Here is a 19,980-nt window from a genome sequence, read left to right on the forward strand (position 1 = left end):
GACTTGAACCACACTGCCACCCTGACCTTGAACTTCCCAGCCTCCAGAACTGTGAGAAACACATTCTTGGTTCAGGAGCCACCCAGCCTTTGGTACTCCGCTGCAGTGGCACAAACGCACTGAGACAGGCAGCCTGGAATGAAGAAAGCAAGGGGGCAGCACACGAAATGTGCTCAGAGAGGGGAAGGGGCAGGCCCTAGACCGAGGAGTGACGCTGTCACTGAGTGATATGAGAAGCCTCTCAAAAGTTTTAATCAGACGAATGACTTATCTAAAGGATCACACTGACACCGCGTTGAAAATGAACTGGAAGAGACAGAGCAGAATCAAGGATACCAGTCAAAAGGCTGTGGCACTGATCTTTTGTCCACGTTTCCTAAAAAAGAACCCATGGCGAAGCTAGGCAGCAGATGCTCTTCCGGGAGGGAAAACCCCAAAGTAGCCAGAGTCCAGGCCAGGGCCAGTGAGGCAGGGAAGGAGGGAAAGCAAACAAAAGGCAGTGTGTTCCTACACTGGCCATGGCTCCACAAGAAAACCCAGCTAGCTGGTCTCTCATGACAGACTGGCAGGGCAGGTGGTATGGACCACACCACTCCCCACAGCGGCAGGGGGAGGGATACGTTGATGGAGGTAGGAGCCCTGCAGGAATGACACTATTTGGTCCAAAGCGACACTTCCACATCCCCACATGCATCTGAGCCGGGAACGCTGGTGGGGAGAGGAAGACAGAGGATGCCCCTGCTGACTCCTTCTCCATGTCTCTTCCTGACGAGCAGTTATCTCATGAGGCAAGTATGGGAGAACACTCCGTGGTTCTCCTTTACTCACACACTACTACTATGTCCACAACACTTCTGACACTAGATGGATGGCTACAATTCACTTTGATACTAACCAGAGTGAGTGAAGACCCCTTAAGTTATGAGCTCAGACCCACAAGACGGCCCCAATGTCACACACCAATCGCAAGCAGTAGGTCTCCAGGTGACCTATGACTCTGGCTTACTTGGCTACAAATCAAAGGTAGCCCCCTTCTTTGGATTCCATCGTTTGCTAGAACAGCTCACAGCACTCACAGTGACAGCTGATTATGTGATAAGGGATATGACAAAGGATACAGATGAACAGACACATGAAGAGATACGCAGGGCAATGTCTGGAAGAGCCCGAGCACAGCTTCAGTCTCCGTGGAGTTGGGTGCACCGTCCTTATGCCATGTGGATGTGTTCACCCGCCCAGAGGCTCTCCGAAGCCTACACTTGCAGGGTTTTTATGAAGGCGTCATCACGTACTCATGATCAAGCATCAGCTTACTCTCCAGTCCCCCCCCTTCCCAGAGGAGTGAGTGAGGTTGAAGGTTCCACTCTCATTACCCTGAGTCGGCCGAGTGACCAGCCCCCATCCCGATGCTCTCCAGGAGAAGACGCTATCCAAGAGCCGCCTCATTGGAACAAGACGCTCCTACCACCTAGAAAATTCCAAGGGATTTAGGAGCTCTGTGTCAGGAACCAGGGTCAAAGAGCACACAGGAGAACAAAAGAAGCTCCTAGTGCTCTTTATCACTCAGGAAACGATAAGGGTGCTAGGAGCTCTGTGCCAGGAACTGGGGCAGAGACCAACATACAGATACTTTGTATGGTTGCAGAGGCAGGACTCTCGCCCTCCTCTCCTCCTCGGGCTGTGTTATGTGACCCCTCCAGGCAGCTGCTGGAGCCACATTTCAGTCCAGACCCGGGGGGTGGGCTGAGCACGCCGGCAGCCTTGCAGAACGAGGCAACAGCCGCACAGGTGGGGAACGCCACTGAACAAGCAGCTCAGGGGGCAGGCGGGGCCCAGGAAATCTGGGGTGGCACACATGAATCCAGAGATTATGGGCGAGGTGGTAAAGGTGAGGGCAGAGAGGAAGGATAGACGTTTATATAAACAGAGTTTGAAGGGAGATCCCGTGGAACTGGCTAAGTTGAGCAAGAGAGAAGAAACCAAGATGGCTCCAAGACTCGGTGGGCACGAGAGGAAGGGGATGCCTCCTGTGAGGATGACATGGGCAGTCAGCTCTGAAGGGCTAAGGGGAACAGGAGTTCAGTTTGGGGCACCATTAGAGAAAAACAGAGCTAACGGGAACTTGCCAAATCTGGCCTTAGAGGAAAACTGCAGAGAAGCTTTAGAGCAGGCCAGCGTTGTCAACGCCATCCAAGGTAAGGCACATTAGCCCTCATGCATCACCCTGGCACTTCTCACTCACTGGACCTGGCACCATCGGTGCCCTCCTGTTGCCCAGAAGGCATTTCCCAAGGCATGCTCTAAGGAATGTTATTTTACAGGATGCTAATAAGTGTGATCCCCAGCCCCACTTACAAAGAAAAGCGTGTTCCTTGCTCAAATACACACGGGAAGTGCGGATTTAAACCACACAGCACCTCTTCGGCAGGGCTTCTCAACACTTCCGGTATATTACTGTATCCCGAGACTTTCATGGGACAATATCATATGAAGAATTTCCTAAACTTATTTGACCCTCAAGGCAAACTTAACACCTCTCAGAAGACTATTACATAGGATTCCAGCCAGGAAATGGCAGCTAACACAAGAATACATTTTAGTCCTTATTTCACTTGGTTTTTAATACCAAATCACTCCTTGGAATCTTCTCCTTCCTTTATTTTCATGGTGCAGTGTTCTTTCCGTTCTCCTTCTTGCTCTCTAATTCTTCCTGCTCAGTTTCCCTCTGTGACTCCATCTCCTCTACCCAGCCACACAGAGTCACTGCCCCTCAGTGTTCCAGCTTGTTGGTCCTCTTCCCCACACTCAACACAGACATAGAAACAAATCTTTATGTCTAGTCTCATCAATCCCTCAGGCCCAAAGAGACCAGCAGCGCCTGTGTACCATTTCCCTGGGTCGTACACAAAATGCAAACTCTGCAAATCCAAAATGGAGCCTATTATTCCTCCCCAACCTTGACTTACGACAATCCCATCTGATAAAATACCCAAGTCATAAATCTAAAAACCTAACTATATAACTAAATCACTACCAGGTTTTGCTGATGTTTAGGTCCTGTATAACCCAAGTCTTCTCCATTTATTGGCTCTGCCTAAATTCATGCTCTCTGGACAAGAAGCTCCTAACTGGTCATCATGCCTCCATAGTCCACTTCCCACCACTACCACATTACGGTCACACAGTAACATTTCTAGAACATAACTGATAGTTTCACTAACTTAACTTTCGTTTGCTAGCCAGACCAAGGAGATAAAAATCCAAGCATCTTAGCAGGTTGTATGGCGTTTCATGATTTGGTACCTCATAAAAATCTATTTTCTTACAGCATTTAGATTGCAGTAATACTTGAATATTTGTATGTCTCCACACAGACCATGCTGTCTCATGTCTGCATGTCCATGGATGTTCCTCCTGTCTTCTGTCTAGTACAGCTTTTCCCTTCTTGACCACTTGACTACCTGAAAAACTCTATCTAATCTTCCAAAACCCTGCTTAGAAAAAAAATCATAACAAAATTGGTCAGCAAATCACCACTTTTAAAAAAAGAATATCCCAATGGCAACATGAACACATCACAAAGCAAATAACAAGTACAGGAAAATGTTCAACTTCCTAAGGAGCAGCAGCAGTGTTAGTTATTGTGTATTATATACTAGGAACTATACCACCTCCATGTATAAGCTCCATCAGGTCCTCCTACCAAGCCTGTTAGGTTAGTTATTACCCCAATTTTATCAATGAGGTCATCCAATACAATTAAGTAGGGAAAGCCAGTTACAAAACAGTGCGGGGGAAAAGAAAGGAGCTGTATTTCTGACATCAACTGTTTCATTTAACATTATTCACAACACCCTATGAGAAAGTATTACCACATCCATCTCACAGATAGAGTATCCAGGCTCAGAAAGTCAAATAGCTTTCTAGTACTCACATAGCTCGTTCTTGGCAGTTCAGCCTGACTCTTAAATAACAGCATTAATTTTATCACTCAGAGAAATATATAGAGTAGTTCCAAAGACATTGAATAGGACGCCAGGAAAATGCACAGAAGTAGATCCAGGTTAGGAAACCTATTCCCTAGTGGATAAGGAAGCTTTCTAGAGAATCAAGAGAGCAAAACAGAATTTTCTGCTCTCTTCACTGTGCTTCTCTTTCACCACTTCCTACATATTCATTCCATATCATCTTCTATGGCTATAAATAATTCTTTCTTTCACTGATCTAGTCCTGCATAATTCAAATCTAGTCTGAAAGCTCTTTGACAACTTCAAATACTTAATAATCAGTTTCTTCTAAAGGCCATTTTTAACAACGTTTAATAACGTTCTATTAGTATTTTTGTAACAGCTGCCCCATATTTACTGAGCACTTACCCCATTCCAAGCACTGGTGACATGCTTTATTTTTATTAATGTATAATTTTCATACTTCCCTGAGGCAGTACTAGAATTATCCCCATTTTATAGAAAAGGAAACTGAGGCACAGAAAGTTTAGTTTTTGTCCACGGCCACAAAGCTGGGAAGCACCAAGGCCTTCTGACGACAGAACTGTGTCCTCCTACCTAGCAGACATAGGAGGCCTCTCCCTGAAACTGCCCCACATCAGCACTGTCTGATGCTACCATCTCACAGTGCCAACAACGTGATGATTTAAGACCAAGCTGCTGGAAAAACAAACCATCATATTTGAAATTATGCGACACCACCAAATGACGGTCAGGGACAGGTTAAGTATCCAATATTAAAAGACTGAGATGGCATTTGAAAAACAGGAAAGCAGTGGCAGCTGAAGGATCCTAAAAGCATCTGGGACATGAGCTGTGTGTTTTCTGCTCCTGATGTTTCTCCCACGGGAGCAGTTTCTATCCACTGTGAACTCCCGCATCCAGTCCCTCTACTACTTCCACGGGAGGGAAGGGTGCCCTCTCTCATTGGCTAATCTGACAAGAACCAACTGGGCGTGCTTGCTTGGCTCGCCAGTCCTTCTCTTGGGGAGAAGCAACCCACGGAGACACGTGATCTGCTGCCTCCCCCAGCTGGGTCCCAGAGGTGCGCGGCTTACTCGCCTGGTTGAGTATTAGCTCACCCATCTGGCCCCTCACTAAGCTACATCCTCCAGAGCAGGCTTCACTGGAAATAAAAATCATACAGATGTGGATTTCCTGTCAGCCTTACTCTTCTGCTTTATTTCTCTCTCCGTTCAGAATTATGAAGACGGGTACTATTTATTGAGCCCTTAAAAGCCCCAAGTGATAGGTCATAATACAAATTAAACTGGTCATCTGCACTTTAGGATGGGGTAGATGATCTGATCTGTGAAAACACTAAAAAATACTCTGTGGTGAAGTAAACATTCATTTTCATCACATAAAGGATAGATATTTCTATCAGCCAATGGAAAATTAGGGTTCTCTGTTGACTATACAAAATTCATCTTACATATATCATCTTTGTATTTCAAGTTTGAAAAAAACAATCTCATAGTTCCTGTAGATAATAGAGAACAAATGATACATATTTTCAAACAGGACTAATTTTTACCTCAGTTCACTTTCAATTTGGCAGCAAGTCATATAAGAATTAACTCTGGGAAAACAGGCATAAAGAGGACATTTCTACAATCCCATTGAAAATATTTTAAAAAAGATTTAAGCAGTTCAAATTCTAGCCCCTTCCAGCTGCTATTCCAGAAACATTCCAGGTGACATTCAGATCTATGTTTAGTAATAATAAACTTGCCAGATTCAGTTTTAAGCATCAAAGTGGTTGGGGAGAGTCCCAAGCTGGCATATAAGTCATTGAGAAATGAAGATAAAAGAAATTTAGAAAATAACAAAAGAGTGACAAGTGGCTTAACATTTTAACAGAAAATATTAAGGCTGAGTAACTCCTACTAAATATGATTAAGTGTCATGTAACTAAAACTCAAAATCAACATCTTTAGAAATTACTTGGTAGGGCAAGCCGTTTTATGGATGGCTCAGTGGCCTACTACACACACGCATACACACACACACACACACAACAGTAATCAGCTAGAGCTTTCCTTTATTCACCACTTCATGCCACATTTTACTTTTTTCCTGATATCACGTTTTATGAGAAAAACAAAATCTTATTAGCAAATAAGATCTACATTTGCAGGTACCTTGCCTTGCAGGCTCCACCAACATATAACTCGTGAAAAAACCTCTTCCAACTGCTTTCTAAATGGAAGATTTTCTTTAGCCAAAACTTTACTGTGTAGGCATAAATAGTATCAACGCAGTAATAAGCAGACCCTATTTTAAATAATGCAACATATTTTAAATAACGTGAAAGATATGTGTTATACTTCTGGCCATCTAGAATCTTTGCCCGTATCTTCTGTGTTTAAAAACGTTACCATTTTTTGAGCCCCTTCTTTCCAAAACAGAAGCCAGATCTCACTGTCCCAGCTTTCTTTGCTGCCAGGGATCACCAATCACTGCATCCATCTGCAGCTTTAACTCAGAAGTAGCAATGTGAAGAAGCAAATGAAAAAAAAAATCCATCACTTTGGCAACGTAGACATTAGAAGCATCCACCCTTTGGGGGAAAACAGTGATGGCACTTCCCACACCTGGCCGGGGAAAGCCGTGGTGGGTGAAGCTTTGTGGAAGCAAAGCCCAGAATGTTGTTGGAGCAGCGTCCCTATTCACCTAACCTGTCCGTTGTGTGCTCTGTAGATATTGTGAACTTCCAAATGCCCTTTAATATATATTTTTTCTTCTTATGTTAGCTAGAGAATAGATTATGTGGTTTGTAGCTAAGAGTTCTGTATTATACAAAAATTTGAGCTAAACTCAGCTTTTATCAACATAATGGTAGAATGGTTACCAGCTCAATAATAAACTCGACAGTCAACCACAGACAACCTGTCACAAGCGTAGTGCTGTGCTAGAAGCTGTTCAGGAACAAACAGGAACACCAGAAGATACGGACTACGTAAATACATGACGTGCAGATAAAAAATACAGTCAAATGGAACTCAGAAGATAAAGAAACATCTACATAGTGACTGCAACAATATAAAAGCATATTGCATTTACTTCTGAAGATGAAAATTTAATTGAGGTATTAAAGCATCTCAGTTTTCAGACAAACCTATCATGCTGCTTATGAGGTTAAATATGTCTTTTAAAATTCAGTTAGGTGGAAGCAAGTATCTGCAAATCATATAACTCATAAAGGATTAATATCCAGAATATATAAAAAACTCCTACAACAGAATAAAAAAACAACCCAATTTCAAAATGGGCAAAAGCCTTGAATAGACATTTCTCAAATACACAGATGACCAGTAAACACATGGACACTTAACTTCTTTAGTTCTTAGAAAAATACAAATCAAAACCAGAATGGAATATCACTTCACACCCTTTAGGATAACTATTACCAAAAAAATTGGAATAAGAAATCATTTTGATAAATGGAGACATTTGAATCATCCCCCCCCCACACACACATCATGAGTGTGAATATAAAATTGCACAGCCACTATGGAAGAGTTTGATGGTTTTTCAAAAAGTTAAACATAGAATTATCATTTGCTCCAGCAATTCCACTCCTAGGTATATACTCAACAGAACTGAAAGCAGGGAATCAAACAGGTATGTTTAAACCAAAATCCATAGCAGTATTATTCACAATAGCCAACAGGTGGAAACAGCCAAGACCATCAACAGAGAAATGCATAAACCAAATGCAGTATATGCATATAACGGAGAACTGTTCAGCCATAAAAAGGAATGAAGTACTTCTATGTTACAACACGGATGAACCTTGAAAACATACTAAGAGAAATAAATCAGCTACAAAAGGACAAATATACAATAACCCCACTTATAGGAGTTACCCAGAATAGACAAATCAGTAGAGACAACGTAGAATAATTTTTACCAGGGTCTGGGGGAAGGAAAGATGGGGAGTTATTGTTCCGTGGGTACAGAGTTCTGTTTAGGATGATGAAAAAATCCTGGAAAGGATGGTGTTTATGTTTCCACAACACTGTGAACACAGTTAATGCCACTGAAGTGCACACTTAAAAATGGTTAAAATGGTACATTTTATGTTATGTGTATTTACCACAAAAAATTTTTTTTCAAGTAGTAGATCTAAACCTTAAAATGGTAGCACCAAATGGTGGAGAATCCTGGGTTACAATATTGGCCTCACCACTAACTAGCTTATTAAAATAATTAACACAGAGTCCGACGTGTAAAAGGTCCTTAAGAAATACTGCAGTTAGCGCTCATTACCTTTTTGGTCCTTCTTATTATATAAAAACCACATGGAAAGACAGCAATGCATTTTATCACAAAAAACTTTTAAACGGTGTTACATCAAACAAAGGAACACTGGAATGCAAACATGTGGGGGAAATACTGGCAGCAGACATGATGAAGAGTCAGTACTCCCAATAGGTCGGCCTGAAACCAAAAGAAGAGAGTGTGTCCTGGTGGAGAGGCAGCAGGAAGGTCACCCTGGATCACAGGGTCAGCCAAGGAAGGCAACCGTGAAGGGGCCTCCTGTGAGTTAAGACCGGAGACATGAAACGCAGCTGCCGTGGAAAAGTCTGCATGGAGCGCTCTGGACGGAGACAACAGCAAAAACAAAGGCCAGAATATTACTGGATCCTGGAGGGTTTAAGGAGCCCAGGGAAGGACCAATGAGCCTGGATATGAGAAGGTGGGGACAGTGGCCGCTAAGGTTGAAGAGGCAGACAGAAGCCAGATCTCCAAAGCAGAGGACTGAGCCGGGACTGGGATTGGAACCTCGAAGGGAAGCCATTTAAGCAGGGAAGTGACATGATCCGGTTTACTGAGCAAAAGATCATTCTCTTCTGTGGAGAAAGGGTGGAGCAGGAAAGCTAAGTAGAAGCTGGGGAGCCATTGAGGAACTATTTTAATAAAGCTAGGATTGTAGCAGTGGTAACAGAAATACGTGTACAAATTCAGGTTGCACTGGCTAATAGGAGAGAATATAGTTAACTATTAACTAAAAAAAAATTTTAATTATACAACTTCTATCAAATTAGCAAAAGTTAAAAAAAGGATACTACAAATCCTAATAAATACATAGTTCAGGGAGGCACTCAATTTGCTGTATTATCAAAAGCCTTACAAAAGATTCTCATCATTTTTTACTTAGTAAGTGGCCCATGGTCTCTTAATGTTAAATTAATTTGACTTTTAGAAAACACAGTTAAAGAGAAAATTAGGATTTATGCTCAAGGATGGAATTGTAGCACATTTATACCTGCAAAAAATTAGGGGATAATCTAATGTTCAACCTTTAAGGAGTGGTTGTTATAGCTTATAAAGAAGAAAAAAAACAAGCTTTAAAATTATGCTCATTAAGGGTTTTCAAGATAAGGAAAAACATGCTGACATTATAAAAATCTTACAAAATTAACTAAGAGAACAGATAGTTCTAGAATGTTCTCTGTTTTGAAACTTTACTCATTCATTCATTTTAAGTGATCTCTACACCCAACATGGGGCTAGAACCCACAGTCTTGGGATCAAGAGTCCTGTGCTCTTCTGACTGGGCCAGCCAAGCACTCTTAAACTTTTCCTTTGTTTTCATGCCGGTAGATTTTGATAAGAGAAGTGAACACAGAGAGCCAGCAAATAATTGGTAAGTAATAAAAATTTAATAATCACTGACCTACTCTGCAACCAAAACTCAATACATATGCTCAGAAAACGTATCATGTTGAACTCATTATATATTGTCGGTATCTTACAGTAGTAGTCTTTTCTTGCCCTCGTAAGTAAAAAAAGGAAGCAGACAAGTTTCAGTGTTGTGGTTGCCTTAGTAATTTAAGAATAAACATGCATGCTCAGTCTATTTGCCACGCTCCATCTCCAGCACCTCGACAGTACCTGGCACAGTATAGGAGCTCAAGAAATATTTTTGAGCGAATGTCCCCAAAAAGAAACTTCTCAGCTCCAACTTATCACTGAAGAAATTCAAAATCTCGAAATGGAAGAGGTACAGCAGAGTGGTACTCATCATTTATAATGTTTTGAGTGGCTACCATGTACCAGGCCCTAGTAGGCATTTTACCCGCCTTATCGCTGATCCCCATAAGCCTTCTCTGAAAATAGATTACTTTTCACATTTTAAAACCAGGAAACACGTTCAAAAATGTGAAGGACCTGGCCCAAGGTCACTACTAAGTTTCAACTCCGCTCTCCCGGCGCCTACAAGACGGGCTGTTTCTTTTGAAAGGTCGAAATGAGCACGTTTTGCCTTCGTGCCTTCTCTCCAGGGTATTTGGGCTTCCCTAACTTCCACCATGAACTGTAACTATCCCTCCAAACATTTATTTCCTCATCGGCCACGCCCCCCCCCCCCCCCCCCCCCCGCCAGCGACCTCCCCTCCCCCGCCACGACTTCCTTAAGGGCAACGCGGCAGGTGTCCACGCCTCTAGGTGGTAGCCACACTTCGAACTGGGGACCCGCACGAGGCAGGGGCTCGCCTCTCCCCACCTCGCGGGTACCATTTTAGTTTGATTTTCTAACCTCGCCTCGGCGTTCAGAACTCACAAACCGAGTCCTTAGCGACGCGGGGCCCGCCCTTCGGACAACGCTCGGGGCTGGGGGAAGGGAGTCTCCGCCCGCAGCGCCGGGCGGGGACGGCGCGCTGGGGCGGTTTCCAGGACAACCGAGCGCCCCCCTCCTGTCTCCGCCCCCAGCGTCTGGCCGCCTCGCCCCTGCCCCGCACTCAGGCTGTGAACCCCGCGCAGGGGTGAACGTAGGGAGAGGCGTGGGGAGCTGCTCACCTCTCAGCGCCTGGTGCATGCCCCCAATGCCGCTGTACAGCTCCAGGACCCGCAGGGGCTCCATCCCCACGCCGCTGCCGCCGCCTGGGAGCTAGGCCTGCCGGTTCCCCTTCTCGTCCTTCCTCCGCCCGCGCTGCTCCCTCGCCTCTGGTTCCGCGGCTTTTCGGTTCCCCCCCTCAGGCCGCTCGCGCTCGGAGACCTTCTGCAGCGTGGGGCCCCTGGGGGTGACAGGGGTCAGCGGAGGGACCACTGGCACAAAACAATACGGCCTCCCAAATAAATAACAGCCTGATTTATGCTCCATCTTTCTCCTAGAGCGCGTCCAGGGACCTTGGAAGAAAAAACTAAGACGGAGCTCAGTAGAGGAAGGAAATCTACCTTTGCCTTAAAGTGAATTAACCCAAGTTTGAATCCAGAAAAAAGTCATATTCCAGGCTCGCCACTGCTTTATTGTCACTTGAAAGCCTTAAGTGTCCAGACCTTACTAACGTTAGTGTTGAGCATGTGCCAGGTTTTGTGGCTGTACCGGGGTGACAGAAATCAGCCTCCCCCGGCAAGCAGGTCCCAGAGTTAGAATTCACAGCCTTGCAGCAGAGAGAGCCCCTGGGCGTGCCAGGACAGGGGACACTTGCTCTGTTAGTGTCGCTCATTGTACTTGAACATGGCAAATATCCTGAACAGAGGATCTGCTGTTCATATAATGTCGAAATATTTATGTCCTTCCAAGTGCTGGGGCCTTGCTCCTCCAATATGCTCCAGTGATCACGTCGTCAGAAGCTGGATCACGAAATAAAACATGGCCATAAGCAAGAGAGGAAATGATCTCATGGTGTGGTGTCATATTGTTCCCATTACCACCGTGTTACCTTTTGTTAGGAAAAATTGAGGAGTACCACTTGTAATAAGTTAAGAACTGACTTGTTAGAAACTTTGCAAGTGTCCTAATGTAATAATATAAGCAAAAGTATGACTACCCTATCTGAATAGGGAAGTGCTCCATATTGGTGTTTCCATTGAAACATTTTCATTTAGATGTGTATTGGCCTTTGAATGTTTTGTGTTTGTTGGTCACTTATTTCAGATACAAAGGGTGGCAGAAAGAGAGCAGAGAACAGAGTCTTAGCCCTGGCATTGCCAATAACTGTGTGACTTTGCACTGAGCCTGGTTTCCCCATCTGCAAAATAAAAGGGAAGGAAGCAGGAGAAATGGGTGCTGAGGGCCTTGAAGCTCTAACATTTTACGCCTGAATTTGTGTTTGAGAAAGTGAGTCCTCTTTTGGCCACATATGAATTATCTGGTCAAATTGAAATGATCTAAAAGACATTTTTAAAATCTGTAAACAAATGTACTTTTTTTAATTTAAAAAAATATTATTTCTGAGAGAGAGTCAGAGAGTGAGTGGGGAAGTGGCAGAATGAGAGGGAGACACAGAATCTGAAGCAGGCTCCAGGCTCTTAGCTGTCAGCACAGAGCCCAATGCAGAGCTCGAACTTGTGAACCGCGAGATCGTGACCTGACCCGAAGTCAGACACTTAACTGATTGAGCCACCCAGGCACCCCTGAACAAATGGACTCTTAAACCAACTTAATTGATAGAAATCGTATATACAGAGTAGCATCACATATAAAATACATGAAATAAACTTTTCTAGTATTTGTTACATAATATTAGTACCATAAATATATCAATACATATAAAGAGAGCAATCTAGTCACAATGATTTATATACAGTCAACAACCAATATATTAAATAAACCTAGAATCTTTTTAGCATTAGTGCTATAAATTAAAATAAATATGACCAAGGATCTTAGCCTATAGGGGAGAGACAGGCCAAAACTATATGGAAGAGTTTGCAGAAAATGCCAGTCTCCTGAGAGGAAGGGGAGCTAGACCCCACAGGCTGATTACAGACCGTTCATGCTGATACTTAAGGGTCTTCACAAGCTATCCCCAGACTTCCTTTGCTTTGTTAACTCTGTTTTCTCTCCTTCTTCAGCTCTCCTGCAAACTGGAATTCCCCAAACATCCTTCACGTCTCAGTGTCCCGCTCACATTCCTTGCCCATGTTCTTTATGTTGCCCAGAAATCCTCACCTTCTTCCAGATCAAGTGGATCCTTCCTTCTAGAATCCTAGACTGGAACCCCCGACTTGTGTGGTTCTCTGATGCACACCTTGCCAGCGCTCTGAAATAAAGATCCTACCTGTTCCTATCACAAAATCCTTTCAGTTCTTTCCAACTCAGCTTCCACCTGACCACCACATCCGGATACCTGGTATTTCCTCTGTAAAGCTTACCGCGTGTGATAATCATGTCAAGAATGAAAACGTTCTCCATAATCATAATGTGCAATCATTTCCATGGAAGCATCTATAATTGTTAGGTCCCCTCAGATTAGCTTTGCATTTGCTTCCAAACCCTGGCACAAGTTGGGGATGCCACAATCAGGAGTAATTGACATGGAGGATAGGGTGGGCGGATCCAGAGAAAATGAAGATACACAGTGTTGACTCTTTCCCAAAACGAATCACAAATGTACTTACAGGAGAAAAACGCCTTTCTAATCCTACAGTTTCCATAAAGTTATCCTCCACGCCACATCCAACAAAGCTGATATTCTAATTGCAGAAACTCAACATGCTTTTCAACAATACGAATATCAAAAATCAAACTTTAGGATATTCAGTGTGATTTTCCCTCAAAACACAAAATACACTTGGAAAAAGAAAAAAACCTCGAATGCTAGTTACCTGGCACATATGAAGCGTTATCAGAAATACTTAAGGAGCCGCAATATAACCCGAAGAGAATGTGAAACTAATAATAGCGTCTCTCAGGTACTTAAGAGCTCATTGTATAACTTGAAGTCTATGACATTCTGTTCTTCCTCTCCTGCCTGTCATTTCCATGATCATTAATATCCAACAGAACCAAACACAGTCTGCCAAATGTTTAAAATACTTTTGGCAATCATCTTTGAGTTTCATGATCCAGGCCATTCTTTATTCCCCAGCGAAACGTGATGTGGATTCTTAAACAGCCCTGCTGCAGGGAAAGAATACCCTGTTTATGTAAATGTAAGTGATAAATATATTACATTCCGGTTACACACAGAAAAAATGAATGGTCTGTATGAGTTGCATGGAAAATAAAAAAGTAGTCATATAGGAATAAATTGGCAATAAATTGTCTTGAAGAGAGGAAATTGTCTTCAGAAGGAATTTGAATCAGAAAGGCCCTGAGGGCTCATCTCTCACTTGTGAGCTCCCGCTTTTTCAAGAAGGCCTTTACATCACAGTCCTGATGGGCCTGTGTTAGGCCTCGGCTGTGGGCTGCTCCTAAGGGCGACAGCATACCACACAGAGTGAGACACCTGGAGTGAAGACCTTAAATCTATTCCTTTTAGCTGTGCCCTCTGCAGATTTTGAAGACCCGTCCCTCTTTGATGAGAGCCAAAGAGTGTAACTAGGAATCATAGATCTGCTGCTTCCTAACTATGCAACTTTGGGCAAGTCACTTACCCTCTCTGAGCCTAAGCACGCATCTAAAATGTATAAAAACAGAACATGTGGTTACTAGGAGGGTTAAAGGAGAATGTGAAGCTCTTGGCCCAACGCCTAGCACAATATGAAAGTGCGTTTCATAAACAGTACCTATCTAATGACAACCCCTAAGTGATGCATTCTCCGTCCCTTTGTGTCCACTGCATGAATCTGACCCCTGGAATTGCTCCTGCTCCAGTCTGGTGATGCTGGTTTTACAAGCCATAACTGAACAAGGTCAGATCGGCATGCTGCAGAGCGGTGTTTATGGCCACAGACCTCTAAGGGGCTTAGGGGGCTGCAGGCGGTGTCCAGGAGTAGCCTGCCCTTGGAGGAGTGTGAATGAAAGGCTGAAAGTCTGCAAGCCATAGGCATGACCGAGCAGGTGCTAAGCCTGGGAGCACTGGCTCAGAAAGTAGACAGCAGCGCACATAGGAAGTAAGAGATGCAGCCTCGCTCTGAATTCCCACAAAGACCAAGGTAGCTTGAGAGGTAAGTCTACAGGTCTGGCAACCTTAGGGGACAATTGTTAGTGACCTGAATGCACCACATGCATGAGTTGCTGAGACTAAGGGGAAACCTAGTAAGGCCATCCAATCACTTATGGACTCTTTTATGTGCCAAGCACTGAAGAAATATTTAACTTAAGATGTTCTTAAATGTAAAAGTCTGTAACCCATTTCCAACCATAAGAGTGTCAATAATAAAAACAACTTAATGCCTTCTCTCCCCTGAACAGAAGACTATTTTACCAATTTTATTGATCCTCCAAAGCCACACTGGCCAATAAAGTAACTGCCAGCCACATCAGCTGATTTAAGTTTAAATTAGCTTAATTAATATTGAAAATTTAGTTCATTAGTCATGCTAGGCACGCTCCAAGTATTTACTAGCCACATGGGGCTGGTGGTTACAGTACTGCTCAGCCAAGAGAGAACATTTCACAGAAAGTTATTGAACAGAGTTGCCTGAAAGTCAGTCTCTTGAAGTCATGACCTTAACAGTATTGAAGTGTGCCACAAGTGCTTAATTATTGTACTATGAACACTGATTTAAAATAAGTGCCCTAAGGGGCACCTGGGGTGGCTCAGTCAGTTCAGTGTCCGACTTCGGCTCAGGTCATGATCTCATTGTTCATGGGTTCAAGCCCCGTTTCAGGCTCTGTGCTGATAGCTCAGAGCCTAGAGCCTGCTTCAGATTCTGTGTCTCCCTCTCTCTCTGTCCCTCCTCTGCTCACACTGTGTGTGTGTGTGTGTGTGTGTGTGTGTGTGAAAATTAAACATTAAAATTTTTTTAAATAAATAAAAAAAATAAAATAAGCACCTTAAAACCATAAGAGACTCTTAAATACAGAGAACAAACTGAGGGTTGATGGGAGTGAGGGGTGATGGGGCTCAGGGGGGCAGGGGAAATGGAGGATGGGCATTGAGGAGGGCACTTGTTGGGATGAGCACTGGATATTGTATGTAAGTGATGAATCAGGGGAATCTACTCCCAACGCCAAGACTACACTATATACACTGTATGTTAGCTAATGTGACAATAAGTCATTTGAAAATAATAATAATTTAATTTAATTTAATTTAATTTAATTTAATTTAATTTAAAAGTTCCCTTAAGATGTAGAGGAAAAGAAACTCACACAATAGCATACTATGTAACTAAATATTTCTGTTCTTCCTCTGATATCCAGTCACCTTGTTCATAAACTGTCACAAAAGAAAACAGGCAGGAAATAACAGTGTGTTCTTTCAATGACATGATAAGCTTCCAAGAGAGAAAGAACAGATGGAAAATGATGAACTTCGTGGTGTCTTCTTGAAGGAATAGTAGTTTTCTTTACGAAGTGTACTATAGTGACTTCCACTTGTAAATACTATCTTATCCTTACTCAGAAGGAGGAAGAGAATAAGTGTTTTCTTTCAAATCAGAATCATGAGGAAATGTAATTCTAGATTTTTCTGCCAAAAAGCACAGACACCATGAAGTTTGCCTTATAGCTTACCTTCTCAAAGTAAATCGGTCACAGATTTTGGACACTGATTTTTCTTTCAGATTATATCTGAAATCCCTAATTTTAAAATGTTGGGCAATAAATTTCAAAGATTATATTTTAGTTAAATTAAAGATCATGGGATTCTCTATCTTTAGAACTGCTCTCCTTCACCCATGGAAATTTAGAGCTGGAAGAAATCTTAAGGACTGTTTGCCAGTGTTTTTCCAACTATTTTTAGACGTAGAACCTTTTCTTCAAACAAAATCTCCTCTAGAATCAGGGGCAGAAGGTGTGTGCAGACACATACACAAGCACACAGCTGTTGTGTTGCTAATACACGGGTGGTAGGGGGCCCAGAAGAACTACAGATCACCTCCCCTACCCTCCCCCACCCCTGCGGCTGCCTCTAAATGACCCCATGGGACACTGATTTCATCCAGTCTTCGTTTGACAAAAGCGGACATGGAGATCCAAAAAGTTGAGGTCACTTGCCCAAGCCCACAGTTCGATGGACGAAGGGAATCTGTTATTTCTGTTTCCTTCAGAGATCTTTCCAGGGGCGGTTATATCACAACTTAGTACAGAAAATACTTAGTAGGCTCAGCTGTCCTAGGCCTTGCTGGGCCTCCGCCCCCAGAGGGAAACCCAAGTGTCCAAGCTAAAGCAGCTCTGATTCCCAGAATACATTGCTTCCTGAGAATAGGTTGGCCAGAGTAATGACGGCAATTTTTGAGATCCATAAAAGTAACCTTAACTGATAGGGCAATGCATTTTATAAACAAAAAGGTTAATTCTGCTTCACAAAAGAGAGACAACCTCAAAGACTCATTCCTAACATATATAATAGATTCTTGGCCTGGTTATTCCTACAAAGACACCTTGATGCAGTGCAAGGAACATGGTCCTTAGAATAAATGAGTCAAGATTAATCCTTCCTCTAATACTTTCTTCATTTATGAAACAAGGGTAATATTTGCTAGCAAGGTAACGTCTGCATTTAATCAATAATTAATCGACACATATAAAGAGAGACAGAGAGAGAGAAGCTCAGTAATGTGCCTAGAACAATAAATATTAGTTTCCTTCCCTGTCTGAACCACTTTGTCATAATGCAAGATACAATCCATTCTTTTCTAACAATTACAGACAGAGAACCATTTTCCTGGTATGCTTTCAAAAAGGGTATATTACCAAGATACTAATTTGCATTTTCTCTAACTAGATGTCTTTCCTTATTGTTTTCTGTGATAGCCTTCATTATTTCAGGCAAGAAAACAAGACTCATAATGGGAACAGAGGAGATAAAAATGAAAGAGAGCTATTATTACCTTGCTCCTTTTCTCTGCTAATTCACCAAACATTCAGAACTGTTTGAGGTAACCAAATCCCCCGACCAGATCCAGCCAGGCCAGGAAGAGGAAATCAAACACCTGTACCCACATACACCCACACACACCCCACATACACACAGTCCGCAAAACCCCTTGTCCTTCTTCATGGTCTTTTTCTAAACTGCTACCATTGTCAGTGCTAACAAATTAAAATCCAGAAAACATCATATAAACATCATATTCACCTTACCCTTGCTAGTTAGGTACTAGCTTAGATATGCAACAATATCACTTAGGATCGTTATCACATGATCCAATCATGATAAAAATAACCAAAATGTCATCACATTATTACTAGGTCTATTCACTCCATAAGAAAAAAAAACCAACCTTGGATTTACTTAAAATTGTTAAAACTGACCTTACAGCCTTTCAAAGTCACTTCAGTAAACCTTATACAACATAAGTTACTGTTTGCCCCAAACTTTCTATTCACACTGGGAATGCCCTAGAAGCCATTAACTCGTCTGTTACAGATAACACTGACTCCTGAAGATCAAAATTGTTTCATTTCCATGTAAGGTAATTACTGCAAAGTTAAATACAGTACACATCTCAAAGGGATTTGTTCTATGTTTAGTCATTCAGAGAATACAGAATGACGAAAATAGACTATATTTTAGTGGATGGCAAACTGTGCTTTAATAATAGGATAGTAGCAATCATAAACATTCACATAGGCCTGTAAGTTTCAAAGAACTTTATGAATGTTTAAAATGCTCATAATCCATCTAGACACTATCAGTTTTCTTTCTGAATATTTTCTTTTTTTTACAAAGACTCAAAAGGAGAAAACTTCATGTGATTTGCTGAACGTACCATAAATCAACATTTTCTGGATGAACAGATTCATTTACAAATCACCAAAGTACCCTTTATTTATTTTTTTTTAATTTTATTTTTTTAATTCTTGAAACAGAGAGAAACAAGCATGAGCCGGGGAGGGTCAGAGAGAGAGGGAGACACAGAATCCGAAGCAGGCTCCAGGCTCTGAGCTGTCAGCACAGAGCCCGATGCAGGGTCAAACCCGTGAACCATGAGATGGTGACTTGAGCCAAAGTCGGCTGTTTAACAGACTGAGCCACCCAGGCGCCCCCAAAGCACCCTTTTCTAAAGAAGAAAAATCAGAAAATAGAATCGATTTTTTTAAAAATCTGGGAGATAGTAAGGAAAGCAGAAAGCTAATATATATTTTAAGGGGGGAAATCACATTAGAAGTTAAAAATCATTCTGGTTAGGAGAAAAATGTCAGGAATCTGCAGGGCCCATCTTTTTTTACTCCTTTCACTTCACGGCTCAGTCCTAGAATAGTGTGGGAAAAGAATGAAACCAAGAGCAGTGTTTATACACCCTTGTAGAGCTCACAGTTTAAAATCCAAAAACTTCAGATCACAGTTTTGTCCTCTGACCTGTTTTCTATGGAGGTGAGACACTATTATTAGGAAAACAAATGTTTGGTGATCACCCAAAGTGAAAGAGACCTAATAACCACACATCAGAAATGCCCAGAGTATTGAAAGCCCAGTCCAACTGCAAGAGAACCATTGTTTCTCCTTTGCACTATTAATAAAATATTTACATCCATCACACATCATCTGGGAAACAGGAAAATATATGAGAAAAGAAAATTTTAAAAACCACAAGAGATCACCACAGCCCACATTTTAGGATTTCTCTCTCTAGTCTTTGCACTAATTATGTTTTACTAAAATCATAATCTTACTGCATTTGCGTTTCATACCCTGAGTTTTTTATTCATCCAACATCTTATCATGACCAGTTCTGCCTTTCAATCAAAGAGATCTATCATTTTTCACATCCCTCTTTATTTTTTCCTGAATTGTCTAAATCATGTGTGCTAATTTGGAGGGGTAAAGCAAATCACAAAAGTAGAAGAAGGAAAAAGACACATCCTTCTAAAAATAAACCTTGATATCATCCTTACCCCTAAAAAACAACCACTTTTAAATATTCACTGTGTGTCTTTCCTTCCTTGTTTCTGGAGGACGTAAACAACCACAATTTGTGTTCCTAGTCCCTCGGTATTGAACATTTAAGAGGATTCAGTTTTTTGCTACATGAACAGCACATGAATATTCTTGTTTATAAATATTCAAATGCTCTGATATTTTCATCAGCTAGAGCCTAGAAGGGGAGGTGGTCAGCAGGTGAAAGACATAATTATTACCTAAGTTCTTGGTGCTTGTGGTCAAAACTCCTTTCCGGTGTGATT

The 19,980-nt window shown here is 42.2% G+C and overlaps 1 protein-coding gene across 8 annotated transcripts in view; it reads right to left on the bottom strand.

The window, feature by feature from the left end:
• Window positions 1-19,980, bottom strand: part of TRDMT1 (tRNA aspartic acid methyltransferase 1) — an 82,193-nt gene that overhangs the window by 46,676 nt on the left and 15,537 nt on the right. Inside the window, exon 1 of one of the 8 annotated variants that reach the window (XM_029954840.1) lies at window positions 19,936-19,971. The exons of 3 other annotated variants lie outside the window; for them this stretch is intronic. Coding sequence is in view for 2 of the 5 variants with exons in the window: in XM_029954836.1 (XP_029810696.1) it covers window positions 10,815-10,878 (64 nt within the window). In the remaining 3 variants the exon portion in view is untranslated. Of the gene's footprint in view, window positions 1-1,373; window positions 1,389-10,554; window positions 10,638-10,814; window positions 10,938-19,935; window positions 19,972-19,980 lie in introns of those variants that run through there. 4 more of the 8 variants (XM_029954836.1, XM_029954837.1, XM_029954841.1 and 1 more) reach the window with 4 other exon arrangements.

This window comes from Suricata suricatta, chromosome 10, assembly GCF_006229205.1.
Source record: "Suricata suricatta isolate VVHF042 chromosome 10, meerkat_22Aug2017_6uvM2_HiC, whole genome shotgun sequence".
In the NCBI taxonomy this organism is placed as follows: Eukaryota; Metazoa; Chordata; class Mammalia; order Carnivora; family Herpestidae; genus Suricata; species Suricata suricatta.